Source organism: Suillus paluster (genome assembly GCF_016628075.1).
Source record: "Suillus paluster strain FC165 chromosome Unknown EDB91scaffold_10, whole genome shotgun sequence".
Classification (NCBI taxonomy): domain Eukaryota; kingdom Fungi; phylum Basidiomycota; class Agaricomycetes; order Boletales; family Suillaceae; genus Suillus; species Suillus paluster.
The window spans coordinates 523,817-539,040 of record NW_024537570.1 but is presented as its reverse complement, the minus strand read 5'-3'; the positions used below and the strand labels follow the sequence as shown (position 1 = coordinate 539,040).

General features: G+C 47.8%; 5 protein-coding genes across 5 annotated transcripts; 3 read left to right on the top strand and 2 right to left on the bottom strand.

The window, feature by feature from the left end:
* Nucleotides 1-2,923: 2,923 nt before the first annotated feature.
* EDB91DRAFT_1048419 (uncharacterized protein) lies at nt 2,924-3,394 on the bottom strand (the record flags this gene model as incomplete). Its single annotated transcript, XM_041313400.1, has 2 exons — nt 2,924-3,301; nt 3,362-3,394. Coding segments are annotated over 2 exons (411 nt in total), but the record flags the coding sequence as incomplete, so codon positions are not given.
* Nucleotides 3,395-3,413: 19 nt separating this feature from the next.
* On the bottom strand, nt 3,414-3,665 carry EDB91DRAFT_1115372 (uncharacterized protein; the record flags this gene model as incomplete). The annotated part of the gene is made up of 2 exons (XM_041317926.1): nt 3,560-3,665; nt 3,414-3,510 (listed from the first exon to the last, which is right to left on the bottom strand). Coding segments are annotated over exons 1-2 (172 nt in total), but the record flags the coding sequence as incomplete, so codon positions are not given.
* A 1,238-nt stretch (nt 3,666-4,903) lies between these two features.
* EDB91DRAFT_1115355 (uncharacterized protein) lies at nt 4,904-5,392 on the top strand (the record flags this gene model as incomplete). The annotated part of the gene is made up of 1 exon (XM_041317925.1): nt 4,904-5,392. A coding segment is annotated over exon 1 (393 nt), but the record flags the coding sequence as incomplete, so codon positions are not given.
* A 232-nt stretch (nt 5,393-5,624) lies between these two features.
* EDB91DRAFT_1048103 (uncharacterized protein) lies at nt 5,625-6,161 on the top strand (the record flags this gene model as incomplete). The annotated part of the gene is made up of 2 exons (XM_041313367.1): nt 5,625-5,723; nt 5,784-6,161. 2 exons carry the CDS (start codon nt 5,625-5,627, stop codon nt 6,159-6,161), a joined length of 477 nt encoding a protein of 158 aa, XP_041180440.1.
* A 4,362-nt stretch (nt 6,162-10,523) lies between these two features.
* Nucleotides 10,524-13,245, top strand: EDB91DRAFT_49115 (general amidase). Its single transcript, XM_041327450.1, has 9 exons — nt 10,524-10,869; nt 10,925-11,084; nt 11,138-11,250; nt 11,302-11,444; nt 11,502-11,875; nt 11,925-11,971; nt 12,029-12,315; nt 12,373-12,515; nt 12,572-13,245. The coding sequence occupies exons 1-9, from the start codon at nt 10,606-10,608 to the stop codon at nt 12,769-12,771; spliced, it is 1,731 nt and encodes a 576-aa protein (XP_041180439.1). The 5' UTR covers nt 10,524-10,605; the 3' UTR covers nt 12,772-13,245.
* The last annotated feature ends 1,979 nt before the right edge of the window (nt 13,246-15,224 follow it).

Below are 15,224 nucleotides of genomic sequence, written 5' to 3'. Positions count from 1 at the left end.
GACATACCCAACGAAATAACTTGCTCCATGCCAGCGACATATCTTGTGCTGGGTTTGAATTTTTCTTATAGCACGTGATGTCTCAAATGTCTATATGTCTAAGTCCCTCGGAATCCGGACTGAGCATTTTTTGACCTTTAACCGCCACCATCTGCTTTTTTCCCACGGTTCAACAGAACATGGGCGACGAGCCAGGAGGCAGTATAAGCATAGCTAGAAACCTTGACAAACGTATATCAGCAAGAACATATTCACAAGCAGCATCCCTTAGTAACACCAGACAACATATGAAGGAGTTCCAGCAACGTCGGGCGTGGGATGAATCAGAGCCCAACGATCCCCTCCCACCCCCAGAATTCCCATACAGACCAACCAATGCCAGCTACATGCCAATCACACCCACACGTAGAGGGTTAGGATACAAACGTAGACTGGAAACAACCACTTCTCCATCGGCCTCACCAAACACCGCGAGACAGACCAAACGCCGTCCTACAGAACACGTGGCTATGGTAAACAATGTAGCCCAACGCGAATACGACTCGGAAATGGAGACGGACATCTACAGTGAAACCCGTTCGGAGCAAGGATGGATCACTGACTTAAACCATCATCTTATCAAAGCCGCAGAGGCATTAGACAACATATCAATCCACGCTAAGTTCCCAGATAACATACTTACCGCTGCTCAAAGAATTACACAGGCCATCCTACCCCCTAAACCGGTTGAAACACCAAGAAACAATCCTGACGACATAATTCCGATCCTCAACCAACTCGTCAAAGATGTCCAGGAACTACGACAAGGCAATAAACCGGAAACCAGTCAAAACCCCCGTACTCAAATCGCAAATGGCCCCACCATAACTCCTACTCCGAAGACCAAGACAAACTCAACTAAGATAACAGAACAAGAGAACCGACGCCGAAACAACCCGTTAACCCGACACCACCCCTCTAGACTCATTCTCCACATCGAAACTCCTCCGGACCCTACACAACGCCAAAAAGACCGAGGATTAGTAGAAGCGATCAATGAAAGACTCAAGGAGGTCACGAAAGTTACGGTCAACGGCATAAAATGGAACACCAAAGGTAACTGTATCGTTATTACACATCCGGATTACACAGCAGATGACTTGCTTCCATTCAAAGACGCCTTCGCAGACTTAATTGTCGGAAACTCCAACTACGCAGCCACACCAGACAAGGAATGGTTCCGTGTTCTTCTCAACAGTGTAGACACAGGGAAGTCCGATGCCGAAGACATGATGGAATTCGAACCACGATCCGGAGCAGAAGTAATCTATGAGATGAAAACTAACAACCCCAGTATACGCAACATCAACTTCACGGCAGAACCCTCGTGGATGGCGAAGCCGGAGACCCTTGAACACAAATACCACTCAACCATGCTGTTAACGGTCTCATCACAGGAAGAAATCGACTACCTTCTCAAACACGTCGGTGGAGTCTTCTTATATGGACGGTACGCCTCTTTCTCGCGCTTCCAAGATTTGAAACCTGTTCGTCAGTGCAACCGATGCTGGTCCTTCGACCATCATACGTCCAAATGTATTAACCCCCCCAAGTGTCGAGTATGTGCAGGCGACCACACTGAACCATTCCATACCTGCGATTTGTGCCCTAACACGGCCAAAGCACAAAAAGGATGTGATCACTCACCGATTAAATGCGCAAACTGTGGAGAAGCGCACACGGCAGACTCAACCAAATGCCCCATTCATATACTAACCAAAGGATCTGCAAGAGACCCACGACCAAGTATCCAAGGGGGACGACGCGCACGTCGACCTCAAACTGCTAACAATCCAATAGCACCTCCAGAGACCCGGACTCCAACCCCACCATCAACATCCCAGAACCATATCGTAACGCCACAACCAATGAACGACAACAATATGGATGGATGGCAATGATAGTCCATACTAAACCCATAAAAATGATTCAACTCAACACTAACCGTTCAAATATAGTCTGCCACGCATTACTCAACAACGCCGTCCGTGATTATGACATCCTGCTCATAACGGAACCATGGTATGGTGACATCGGAAATAACACAAAGGGCCCAGCGTCGTTAACCGGATGGCAACCAATCCTACCATTACCGTCTGTTCCCCCGAATGTCATTCCTCGAGTCATGGCATACATCAAAAACAGACCTGACTTCATGGTTACCCTTCGTTCTGATCTCGCAATGGATGCTGACATACAAATTTTACAGATCAACCAAGGAACACATCCGCCTACAATACTTGTAAATATGTACAACCAGAAAGCAGGCGAGGATCCATTGAACTGGTCAGCAGACCGTCTTTTCAACATCGAACTACCAAACGGAATACCGGTCATCATCTCGGGAGATATGAACCTACACCACCCAATGTGGTCAAACACAGCTGAGAACCCCAATCCTCGTGCAGAAGCTTTCGTTGACTGGCTAACTGACCAGGGATTCATCATGCTAAACGAACGTGGAGCAACAACATACTTCGCACACGACGGTGAATCCTCGTCGGTCTTGGACCTAACATTCATCAACGACAGAGCATACGAACTCGACACGATCAAGGACTGGTCAATCGACTACGGTAAAGCCTACGGATCAGACCACGCAGCGCTCACATGGACACTAGACCATGAACGTGTCCCCATCGAGAATATCACGGCTCAACGATTCAATTGGAAAGATATCGATGAAGACACGATCAAAGCATGGAAAGGAGCGTTCATGAGAGAACTGACGGATAGAGAAGACTAGGGTACGGACGATAAGTCATCCGACTGTTATTAACCTATGTTAAAAATCAAGTAGGATGCGTAGGGTTATTAACAAGCATGTTATTAACATGTTATTGACAGTCACGTGACCTAAAATTTGAAAATTTCGCTACAGCTACTACCAAAATTCGTCCCACTCGTTGTCCATGCCTTCTAGGTCAGCATCATCCTCCGTAGCATCACCTTGAGTGCTACACAGGCCGTTCATAGGACTTTCCTCATGTTCATCAGACAAGGCCTTGGTGACAATTAGTGCGTGAAGGTTTGCATCTGCTTCAATGTCGAAGGCTGAATCCTCCGCCGGTTTAGCCGCTAGTGTCTCATCGAGCCAAGTGCCTTCTTCGTCTTCAAGGATTTCTTCCTGCTCATCTGTGCCCACAGATAGATAGCTGCCAGTGGTTTCGTGGCTTCGACGAGCAGCTGATTGTTTGGGTGAGGAAATGATGGAGTCAAGATCGCAGAATGAAATGTCTGGATGCCGTCGTTCAACCATTTTCTAAGGGGCATGAGTTATCAATACAGGCCACTGAATAAGACACTGACCTTTGGATCATACATATGCCATTGTCGAATCTGAGTCATGTCCACCAACGTCCGGACATGTTAACGGTTCCTGGCTGGTGTATTCATCCTCGTGAATACCGACATTGTTCGTTCCTCGGGCACAGATGAGGGCTTGATTGAATAAATTTTTTCTGCGATACACTGGAGATAAAGCTTGAGTTATGAGTAGTCAGGACTGGCTGAAACTCACAGCAAGTATGGAGCCTTCAGGTATCTTCGTCAAGTGAGTCCAGTATGAGAGGACGTCCTGACCAGCATCCATCATTGTGTCAAAAGGGTATTGTCCTTTCACATAGCGCTCAAACTGGCGAACGAAAGCTTCATGAACATCAGCAGCTGTTTGTCCTTTGAGTGTGGGGTTGTGCTGGGACTCATTAGGTTGATGTTTGGTGAGGAAGGCTTCCGCCTGTCGCCAGTTGCTTTGGACGTCCAAGAGAGTATAGGCTTGGCGCCAAAACATCAGAATCCAGAATGGAAAAGGTTGTTCGATGTCGGCATGGGCATAGATAATAGACCGGCTACCACCCGATATTGCATGTTGCACCCCTTCTAGGAGCTTGTGCAGAACCGCAAGCTGGGGAAGTGGCTGCGTGCGGAGATAATCGAGATATAAGCTGTCCTCAGGTGGGGAGTCAGTGCTAAAGTATTTGCGCAGTGGCGGAGCAGTGGTAATTGAAGCTGACGGGAGTGAGAATTGAAGGAATGACGAGACAGACAGATTCTTGTCTGGGAGAATAATAGATTGCACTGATACAGGAATAATGAGAATATCATCTGAGGCTTTTGTGTCGACGATGTCAGCCATTTCGAGTGCTCGACTGGTGCAAGAGGGAGGGAAAACAAGTTGAAAACTTCGTTGCGAGACACTCGAGTCCCATGTCAGACAACAGCTTGCTTCTCTGCAAGATTTGTGTTGCAAACTTCTAAGTCAATGATCTGCGAGGAACAGCAGAAGGTCGGAAGGCGACTCACAAAGACTATGGGGGTCAATAGACTTATTAGCACCATGTCACCCCCCCCACGGCCGTGTGCCTGTTATTAACATGTTAATAACATGTTAATAACACACCTTTCTTAGCAGTGTTATTAACAACCCACTTTTCGTCCGTACCCTAGAGAAGACGCATGGATACCGCTACGTGTTTCAACTCTTCCTAATATTGATGATATTGAAAGAGCTACCACAGCACTACAAGATGCACTGGTGCAAGCAACAGAAAGCTCGGTCCCCATCCGCAAATCTATAGGGTACGGACGAAAAGTGGGTTGTTAATAACACTGCTAAGAAAGGTGTGTTATTAACATGTTAATAACAGGCACACGGCCGTGGGGGGGTGACATGGTGCTAATAAGTCTATTGACCCCCATAGTCTTTGTGAGTCGCCTTCCGACCTTCTGCTGTTCCTCGCAGATCATTGACTTAGAAGTTTGCAACGCAAATCTTGCAGAGAAGCAAGCTGTTGTCTGACATGGGACTCGAGTGTCTCGCAATGAAGTTTTCAACTTGTTTTCCCTCCCTCTTGCACCAGTCGAGCACTCGAAATGGCTGACATCATCGACACAAAAGCCTCAGATGATATTCTCATTATTCCTGTATCAGTGCAATCTATTATTCTCCCAGACAAGAATCTGTCTGTCTCGTCATTCCTTCAATTCTCACTCCCGTCAGCTTCAATTACCACTGCTCCGCCATTGTGCAAATACTTTAGCACTGACTCCCCACCTGAGGACAGCTTATATCTCGATTATCTCCGCACGCAGCCGCTTCCCCAGCTTGCGGTTCTGCACAAGCTCCTAGAAGGGGTGCAACATGCAATATCGGGTGGTAGCCGGTCTATTATCTATGCCCATGCCGACATCGAACAACCTTTTCCATTCTGGATTCTGACGTTTTGGCACCAAGCCTATACTCTCTTGGACGTCCAAAGCAACTGGCGACAGGCAGAAGCCTTCCTCACCAAACATCAACCTAATGAGTCCCAGCACAACCCCACACTCAAAGGACAAACAGCTGCTGATGTTCGTGAAGCTTTCGTTCGCCAGTTTGAGCGCTATGTGAAAGGACAATACCCTTTTGACACAATGATGGATGCTGGTCAGGACGTCCTCTCATACTGGACTCACTTGACGAAGATACCTGAAGGCTCCATACTTGCTGTGAGTTTCAGCCAGTCCTGACTACTCATAACTCAAGCTTTATCTCCAGTGTATCGCAGAAAAATTTATTCAATAAAGCCCTCATCTGTGCCCGAGGAATGAACAATGTCGGTATTCACGAGGATGAATACACCAGCCAGGAACTGTCAACATGTCCAGACGTTGGTGGACATGACTCAGATTCGACAATGGCATATGTATGATCCAAAGGTCAGTGTCTTATTCAGTGGCCTGTATTGATAACTCATGCCCCTTAGAAAATGGTTGAACGACAGCATCCAGACATTTCATTCTGTGATCTTGACTCCATCATTTCCTCACCCAAACAATCAGCTGCTCGTCGAAGCCATGAAACCACTGGCAGCTATCTATCTGTGGGCACAGATGAGCAGGAAGAAATCCTTGAAGACGAAGAAGGCACTTGGCTCGATGAGACACTAGCGGCTAAACCGGCGGAGGATTCAGCCTTCGACATTGAAGCAGATGCAAACCTTCACGCACTAATTGTCACCAAGGCCTTGTCTGATGAACACGAGGAAAGTCCTATCAACGGCCTGTGTAGCACTCAAGGTGATGCTACGGAGGATGATGCTGACCTAGAAGGCATGGACAACGAGTGGGACGAATTTTGGTAGTAGCTGTAGCGAAATTTTCAAATTTTAGGTCACGTGACTGTTAATAACATGTTAATAACATGCTTGTTAATAACCCTACGCATCCTACTTGATTTTTAACATAGGTTAATAACAGTTGGATGACTTATCGTCCGTACCCTACAAATCTAGTGCACATGCGAAACCATGGTGGACTCCCGACCTCACGCAATCACTCAACCGCATTGCAGAAACTCGTGAAAGGGCTAGACAACATCTCATCGATACAGGTTTTGCTGACCACGACCTTATCCAACAGATCCGCCAACTACGCAATCAGTTCAAACGGAAGACACGCCTTGCTAAACGACAGTGGGCAAACGAGACTCTGGGAAAAGCCACTCCCGATGACGTCTGGAATTTCACTCGATGGCCCAAAGGGATAAGAAACTACCCCACGCCACCACTCAGACGAAACAACGGTCAAAACATGGCAATAACACATGAGGAAAAGTGTGCTACACTACGAGGTGAACTGTTCCAACCGCCCCCGAATCTAGACTTAGCTGCACCAGATTTAGAACAGGACCTCCCGGATGACATCCCATGGGAACCCATAACATATGCCGAAGTGAAGAATGGTATATACCGACCAAATCGCAAAAAAGCTCCTGGACCCAGCCAAATCAACTACATGGCTCTCCGATGGGCCTGGGAGGTTGCATCGGAATATATCTACTTACTAATCTCACGCTGCGCAAATGTAGGCTACCATCCCATCGCCTGGCGACGCACAATCGCAGTAGCCCTGCGCAAGCCCCGAAAACCAGACTATTCGAACCCGAGAGCCTATAGACTAATCCAGCTAGAGGAATGTCTTGGAAAAGTCCTCGAAAGCGTACAGGCAAGTAGATTAGCATATCTCACAGCAAAATATCTGCTGGTACCTTCTTCACAGTTCGGAGGTCGCCCAGGAAGCTCCACAGTCGACGCAGCCCTATCATTCGTTCATGATATCGAAGCAGCCCGTAATCACGGACTTGTCACGTCGTGCATCACATTCGACATCAAAGGATACTTCGACTTCGTCAATCATACACGGCTACTCCGAATACTTCGGGACAAGCACCTACCGCTCCCTATGGTAAAGTGGGTGAAATCCTTCCTCAGCGAACGACAAGCAGCAATCTGCCTGGACGGAGTACTGTCACCATCGGAACCAGTTGAAAACGGTATACCTCAAGGATCCCCAATATCACCGGCCCTTTCGATTATCTGCACAAGCCCACTAAACGAAGCCTACAATGCGAAAACTCGAGCTCGTGAATTACGCCCGGACAAAGCCACACCGACCACATTAGCATGCTACATCGATGATGGAAACTTATATGTCTCCTCTCCATCCTTGGAGAACAATGTCGCAATACTCCGGGAGGAGTTCATTTTTGTGAACAATTGGCTTCGCGAAGCTGGACTGATGGCGGAAATTGACAAATCTGAGCTCATCCATTTCACATGGCGTCGTGCACCGGATCGACCACCTATCCTGCTGCCTAGTGACGAAGGACAGGTGACAATTAACCCCCGTGACTGTATCAAATGGCTTGGTATATATTTCGACTCTAAACTCTCTTTTCGCAGGAATGTATGTGAACTGGCAGGCAAAGCGGAAAATATCGCCCAAGGACTACAAATGCTTGCAAATACGGTAAGAGGTCTCTCGCAATCACTATTGAGAACTGTATACTCGGCTTGTGTCCGCAGTGTAATGACATACGCAAGCCCCGTTTGGTGGACGGGCGTGAAAACCCATGCAAACATGCTTACCCGCGTCCAAAACAAATCCCTTAGACATATCTGTGCCGCTTTCCGAACCACCCCAATAAAGGCCCTAGAAATAGAGACATCAATCCCCCCCATCAACCTCTTCCTCGAACACGCAAACGATAACGCCGCCACTCGACTACTCAAACTCCCCTCGTTCAACCCAATCCTACAGAGACTTGATCAACCCTGGCGACAATTTAACCTCGCTGACCCCCCACCCGCTCTTCCCACCGACAAATACCGTCCTCGCAGCCGCAAACCACCAAAATCGACCAGACTCACCCGTCTGTCAAAACGAGCATCCCCGAACGCGGAACGCATCAACATATTTGCGCTGCCACCTTGGGCAAACACGAAGGAAACGTACCGCGGCCGCCTAACGATCTCGGACAAGCAAAGAGGAGGCAAGAAAGAAGCCGCCAAAGCGCACATACAAACCGCTCGTAATCTACGAACGGAGGACACGCACCTTCTCGTTTACTCAGACGGATCGAAACAATCAGTCAGAGAGGAGGAAAGAGCTGGAGCAGGATGGGCCGGCTATCACAGAGGAAGAGAAGTCTTCTGGGGTCAGGAAGGAATGGGTCCCAAAGCAGAGGTGTATGATGCAGAGATGGTAGCGCTCCTTCGAGCAATATCGCGAGCTATCAGCTTCGCGCAAAATTCCCAGGTGACCCATTTACATTTCTACGTCGATAACAACTCTGTGGTGCAGGCTGCATATGCAGCTGCACCCGGACCCTCACAATACATTGCATTACAGATCAGACGCTCGATCGAAGACTACCTAACCACATCCCCCCTCCATCATGTCCAAATTGCATGGATCCCAGGACATCACAACATCATCGGCAACGAACGTGCCGACGAGCTTGCAAAAGAAGCCACTGGACGTAACGACTCGTACCACTCGACCTATGCAAATGCGCGCCGAAGAAACAAGGAAGGGATCTTGCAGAAATGGACAGAGAGTTGGAATAGAGACGTGGCAGCACAGACTGGACGCTTCGCCCTCGCAAATCGACTCCCACCAACGCTCAAACCCCGCCAACATTTCACTCACACTCCTCGAGAAGTATACGGCCGTCTTATACAATGCCGCACAGGACACGGATTCATGGGAGAATACTACGCTGCATTCGTTCCAACCGAACCCACCCTCTGCCCATGTGGAGAACCACGTCAAACACGAGAACATATCATACGTGACTGCCCACTATTTGCGCGACAACGCATCCATCTGCGTGAGGTATCACACAACATCATACTCAACGAAATTTTGGGTACGGAGAAGGGCATAAAGGCACTAGCGAAGTTTATTCAAGAATCCAGCGCATTAAAGAAGGTCGCACTGGAACGAGAAGGAGACTGGGAAGAAAGGAGAGGGACAGAAGCCTGAGTAAGGGCAAAGAAGGAAGTGACGAGGGAAGGAGGAGACGAGGAGAGATCAGAAGGAGGAGGAAGGAGAGAAAGTGTATCATATTATACTAAGCCTGGACACCAAACGAGCCCACACGCACACCAAAACTCATCAAACGCGGACCGCTTGGCTATTCGTACTATACCTACATCCCTCACCCTGTTACAACACTCCCCAGCACAGCCCTAACAGGGCACCGCGTCTTAACAGCTCACTTTGTTTGTTGCGGTATATAAATATAGAATTTCTCTCTCTCTCTCTCCCTCGGAATCCGGATATTGCCCCTCTACACTCAAAGCGGAGGTGGGAAGGAGCCTGGTACGAAATGCGTTTTTAGGTGAATTTTACTTGCGAAGTCCTTTTGACTAGAACCAATACGCAGCCTCAACGTCGTCCAGCAGCAACTGCCTTCAGGCCAACTCGGGCACTTGAAAATCCCACTTGTGACTTCGTATGATTCCTGTTTAGCTTCTTGGTCGTTGTTTCCCCACGCGAAGAGTTTCCTCAATAACCTTCTTCACGAATTTATCCGTATAATCAAGGATGGCGCACTAGCGCTATGTGTGCTTGAACACCTCACCTACACTGACAAATAGTGGGCACGAAACACATACAATTGGAGCCCGGCGATGGTGCGCATTTTTAATGTTCTGAATCGAAGAGAAGTTAATACTATGTAAACAAGGCAGGTCATCTTACACTTAATATCACGGCTCGGGTCGCACAGTCGAGGATGGGTAAGGAAGTTGTGGTCCATATACTTGGACAGACAGATTGCTTGGGTGAGTGATCTTGAAACATGTCTTGCTCTTTCGCATGGAACCTCGAATGGCGAGTGTTGTATATCAACTACCGCTTGCACCTCTTAGTCGACTCGACACACGTGAGCCCGTAATGCAACGGACCTGTGTCACTGACATGGATGACTTTTGGATCACGATTCCTGTGTTTCAGTCTCGTTGATTTGAGCTTTCAGCTGACACTTTTCCCGTAAGCCCAGACGGAATTATACACGTATTTTACGTGTAGTCATACCGGCACGACCAGAATCCATTCCTTTCGTGCACCCATCTGACCTTCAGCCCTGCATTATCAGCGCGCTTTTGGCGGCCTTATCTCGTCTTAATATTAGTTGTCGACGCCCTTTATCTGCCTGTCCGCCTTATCTCATGCGAAGCATTCTTTAAGGTCTGAGCATCATTATTCCCTCGACCAATTCCATCCCCAGCGCACACCAACATGCCACATTGGACTGCTCTAGTCGCAGAAAAGAAGCAGAGGCAGCTGAAGTCCATCCCTCAGGAGTGGCTTGTGCTTCCGCCTCCAGAATCTACTCTAGATGTGACTACTTTTCCAGAGACGTGTGGCCTTTTGAATACGAAAGAAATCGAGATCACCAATACTTCGGTGGATGTTTTGTTGGAGAGACTTGCAAGTGCGAAATGGACAGCTACGGAGGTGACCACCGCGTTCTGCAAGAGGGCTGTTGTTGGCCATCAACTTGTGAGTCGAATTGCGATGCATTTGCTTGACGAGATTGTATTAATCAGCCGACGAGGTCAATTGCTTGACAGAAATTTTTGTTGATCGTGCATTGATTCGAGCAGCTGAACTCGACGATTACTTGAAGAAGACAGGGAAGGTAGTTGGTCCCCTCCATGGGCTGCCAATCTCTCTAAAGGACCAGCTATGTATCGAGGGACTAGAAACTACTATTGGTGAGCGATGATCCCGACTTAGGCCTAACGCATTGTGATTCACTAGGTCTTAGGTTATGTCTCGTGGATTGGGCAGTATGCAGATAAAAACGCAGTACTAGTCGACATTCTGATCGAGTGCGGAGCCGTGCCATTCGTCCGCACTAACGTTCCGCAGGCGGTCATGGTGAGCGCATCTCCAAGATGGATGCTACTGGTGTGCTAGAAGTATCTTCAGTGGCCAGAAACCTTCAATAATATCTTCGGCCGGACGACTAACCCATGCAATCGCTCTCTGACACCGGGTGGGTCATCCGGAGGAGAAGGTGCATTGATTTCTATCAGAGGAAGTCCTTTGGGAGTCGGTTCTGATACTGGAGGGTATGAAACGGATTTGGAAATATCGTTGGTAGTAGCCTTCTGACGGCTTCTTAACAGCTCTATTCGTGTTCCCGCTGCATTCTGCGGCTTATACAGCCTGAGGCCGTCATACGGGCGTGTACCGTACTGTGGTGCCCGCAACTCACTTGAGGGCCAAGACTCGGTTCTCTCCGTGTTCGGTCCAATGACGACCAGCATTGGCGGGGTCAAAGTCTTCATGAAAGCTGTCATTAATACCAAACCATGGCTGAAAGACCCTCTTGTGGTTCGGAAGAAATGGGACGAAGACGAGTATAATCTCGCGGACCATGGATCTGGCAAAGATTTGTGCTTTGCGATCATATGGGACGATGGCGTCGTTGTTCCCCACCCACCCATCAGGAGGTCTCTGGAAATCACAAAAGCGGCACTCCAGAAGGCGGGCCACAAAGGTTTTCTCTCGCTCAACTCCTCTGCTGAATCATGCTCATTTAGTGGTAGTTGTTGACTGGAAACCCATCAAGCACAGATTGCTCCTACAAGTCACGGTGAGCAGTTAGGTCTTTACTATGCCTGTCTATTCACCTACTGGGAACACCATGCAGATGGATATCTTGACCGCCGCTGCCACCGAGGACATCATGATCACGACCTCTGTCACAGGGGAGCCAATAATTGCAACAATGGAGCTGGACGGTACAGGCTTCCGTCCGCAAAACAGCGGCATCACCGCATACCAGCTCTGGCAAGTGCAGAAGCAGCGTCAAAATATCCGAAAAGAATACCTAGATCACTGGGAAGCAACTGCGTCAGAGACTGGGACAGGACGACCTGTTGACGCCATCATCTGTCCGGTCGCAGCGCATGCGGCACCTCCCCATGGGAAGAATAAGTCAGTGTCTTTGTAATCCCGGATGTTTGAACGTCAATAAGAAATAATAATACGCAGCTACACCAATTACACTACCGTTTGGAATGCACTCGACTATCCCGCCACGACTTTTCCTGTGACTACTGTCGACCCCACTCTCGATGGGAAGGAGCCTCCGCATGGTTTCTATGACGACTTCGATAAGGGCATCTACGAAATGTGTTAGTAATGCCGCTGAACCTCTTAGTGATTTTTTGATGCCCAACAATTGATACAGACGACCCGGAGAAATTCAAGAACGCTCCTGTTTGTTTGCAACTTGTCGGTCGGACTCTGGAGGAAGAGGCGGTGATAAAAATGACAGAAATTGTCGATGCAGCGCTGGCAGCCTGCCAAATAAATTTAAGGTATTCCTGTCGATGCAGGAGGATTTACTTATATAAATCGACAACTTGGTCGGGCATTCGAAATCCATAACTATTGAAAATTTTGGTGCCTGCTGCAAGCTGGACTTAGGTTACTGCACCGAGGTCCGATATATAAGTATTAAATCAGTCAGACCTCATCGAAAGGAGTTAGGCCATCACAGGAGCTCTTCTTCCTCGACATTTCAACATGCAGTCCTGAGACAACCAGCTCAAAAGTCAAATTTTCTCCGGTTCCACATATTATTGGTGCGCTGCAAACCATCGTACTGAGTAGCCAGTTGTATAAGCACTCGTGTCTGGCGGTAATGACCATTTACAGCTTGAAGTAATCATATGTCAATTCCTGGGCCGTATGATATATTGAACCTTTGTATGATAGCGTTAAGGTGGAGCGAAAGATATACCGAGAGGACTGATATTCACTGAGTAGTGATAGCGAAAGTCTGTGATCGCGGTGAGTGAGAGTTCTGATAAGCAGATCTTCGTGGCGCTCAATCAATAAGCTAGAAGATTTGGTTATTTGTGTGGGAAGGGCTGGTGTTGTTTGACCGAGACATCTTTTTGTTCGGTGTCTATAAAGCTCGGAAATATCCGCAGGCGCGTATCGAGACCAAAGTCAACATGGATCGAGGCCTGGTCAATTCTAAAATGTCGTTGTCAATATTAATGTCGACTTGACCTCTCGTAAATTACTTGCGCGGACCCTAAACCTTTCCTGATTTGGCCACCACCGCATCGGCTAAACCTTTGCATGGGAGACGTTCCACACAGTATTCTCGTCCTAATCCTCGCTGTATAGAGCCTTTGAAAGTTAGCTACCTAAACCTTGCCATATAGTATTCCTAAACCTTTTCATGTAGTATTCCTAAACCTTTTCCTAAATCAAAGTCTTTTAATATTCCAGCTTAATATGTCTCATTATATTAGTACTGGAAGTACTGCATGCAAAATCGCTTAAACTACTCAAAACTTGCCCGAGCAAAACAGATGCCCTAGTAGACTACAAGTATCACGAACAAAAGGTTTAGGAGGACATTTAGCAATAAAACATGAAAAGGTTTAGGAATACTATTATACTACTATGCCTGACAAGGTTTAGCAATACTATATGGCAAGGTTTAGGTAGCTAACTTTCAAAGGCTCTATACAGCGAGGATTAGGACGAGAATACTGTGTGGAACGTCTCCCATGCAAAGGTTTAGCCGATGCGGTGGTGGCCAAATCAGGAAAGGTTTAGGGTCCGCGCAAGTAATTTACGAGAGGTCAAGTCGACACTGACAACGACATTTTAGAATTGACCAGGCCTTCGGAGGAGAAGAACAGCCCTTCTGAGCGCTAACTGATTTAGTATACGTTGGGTCTGAAGGAGAAGCAATACCAAACCAAAAAAAAAAAGCGCTAGAATTAGAGAATGGGAGGTGTGGACTAAAACTGTAGGGCGCCGATGACAGATTGGGGAGAGCGAAGAAACACGAGCGGCGAATCTTCGAAGCAGAGCACTATTCGAGTAGGGGCGTACAGACCAGTGCCATTCTCGTTCCGAAGCACGAGAATGCGAATCTCCACAAGGTCGCTTACAAAGGCCCTTTTCACATGCGTCAACGTTCGCAAGCTGACGATCCGCTCGAGCCTCGGAACGTACATCCTGTTTACGTTTATTGACGATGACCAGATGCCCAGACCTCGAAACCTCAAGCCGGTTTCCCAAATAGTACTAACTGCTCTGTCATCGAGCTCAAAGACCAACCTATCGGCGCCATCATCACCGAACGCCAGTAGCAGTTGGATGCAGCTTTGCACAGGACATGGAAGCAGTCATCGATAGAATCAAAAATATTCACGAGCAACTCGTCGAAAAGAAGGACAAGATCATCCAGTCCTTGAATTTGCACACGAGACTCGTACTATCTCTGGCCCAGAGTTGCAACACTTTTCGATGTTCGCGTGATAGCTCAACAACAACACAACATTTAAAAACAGCGACAACAGGGGGACGTAGCATTCAGTTCAGGCTTCAGCGCTATGTAAAACACATTTGCAAATTTTGTTGAGGCTACGTTGCCAGAGAGAAGCCGGCGTGAACGGTGTTTGGGCACAGAGTTGCAAAATTTCTCACCTGCACAGAATTGATCAGGTCACACTGTGTCACACTGCCGTTTTTACTCTCCGACGCCGTCAAGTGTTGATCGAATGAAGTAGGGCGTTGGATGCCGAGCGGAGCTTGATGACTCCGACCACCAAATCACTCCTCCTGTCACGCCCTGTGTCTCGACAGTACAACATTTGTGTCGCACAACACAGCTCGTTTTTGTGTCGGAAAAAATTAGAGCAGTGTTAGAAGGTAATGAGGAATCATGCGTAAAATTCCTGATTTTTTTTGATCGATGCGATGGCTTCCCTGTGATGGATTGGCGTGGAAAGTACACTTTCTGAGCAGTGTTTTACTCCCGCAAGCACTTCTCGTCCATTTTTTGTGAAATAAAAAATACAGACAGTGAGCTA

What these genes read in the sequence shown, in the direction of transcription:
- EDB91DRAFT_49115 (XM_041327450.1), top strand. Translation starts at nt 10,606, where the DNA reads ATGCCACATTGGACTGCTCTAGTCGCAGAAAAGAAGCAGAGGCAGCTG. An exon ending in GTCGGTTCTGATACTGGAGG is followed by an intron (nt 11,445 to 11,501) that starts GTATGAAACGGA and finishes GCTTCTTAACAG; the next exon opens with CTCTATTCGTGTTCCCGCTG. An exon ending in CCTCCCCATGGGAAGAATAA is followed by an intron (nt 12,316 to 12,372) that starts GTCAGTGTCTTT and finishes AATAATACGCAG; the next exon opens with CTACACCAATTACACTACCG.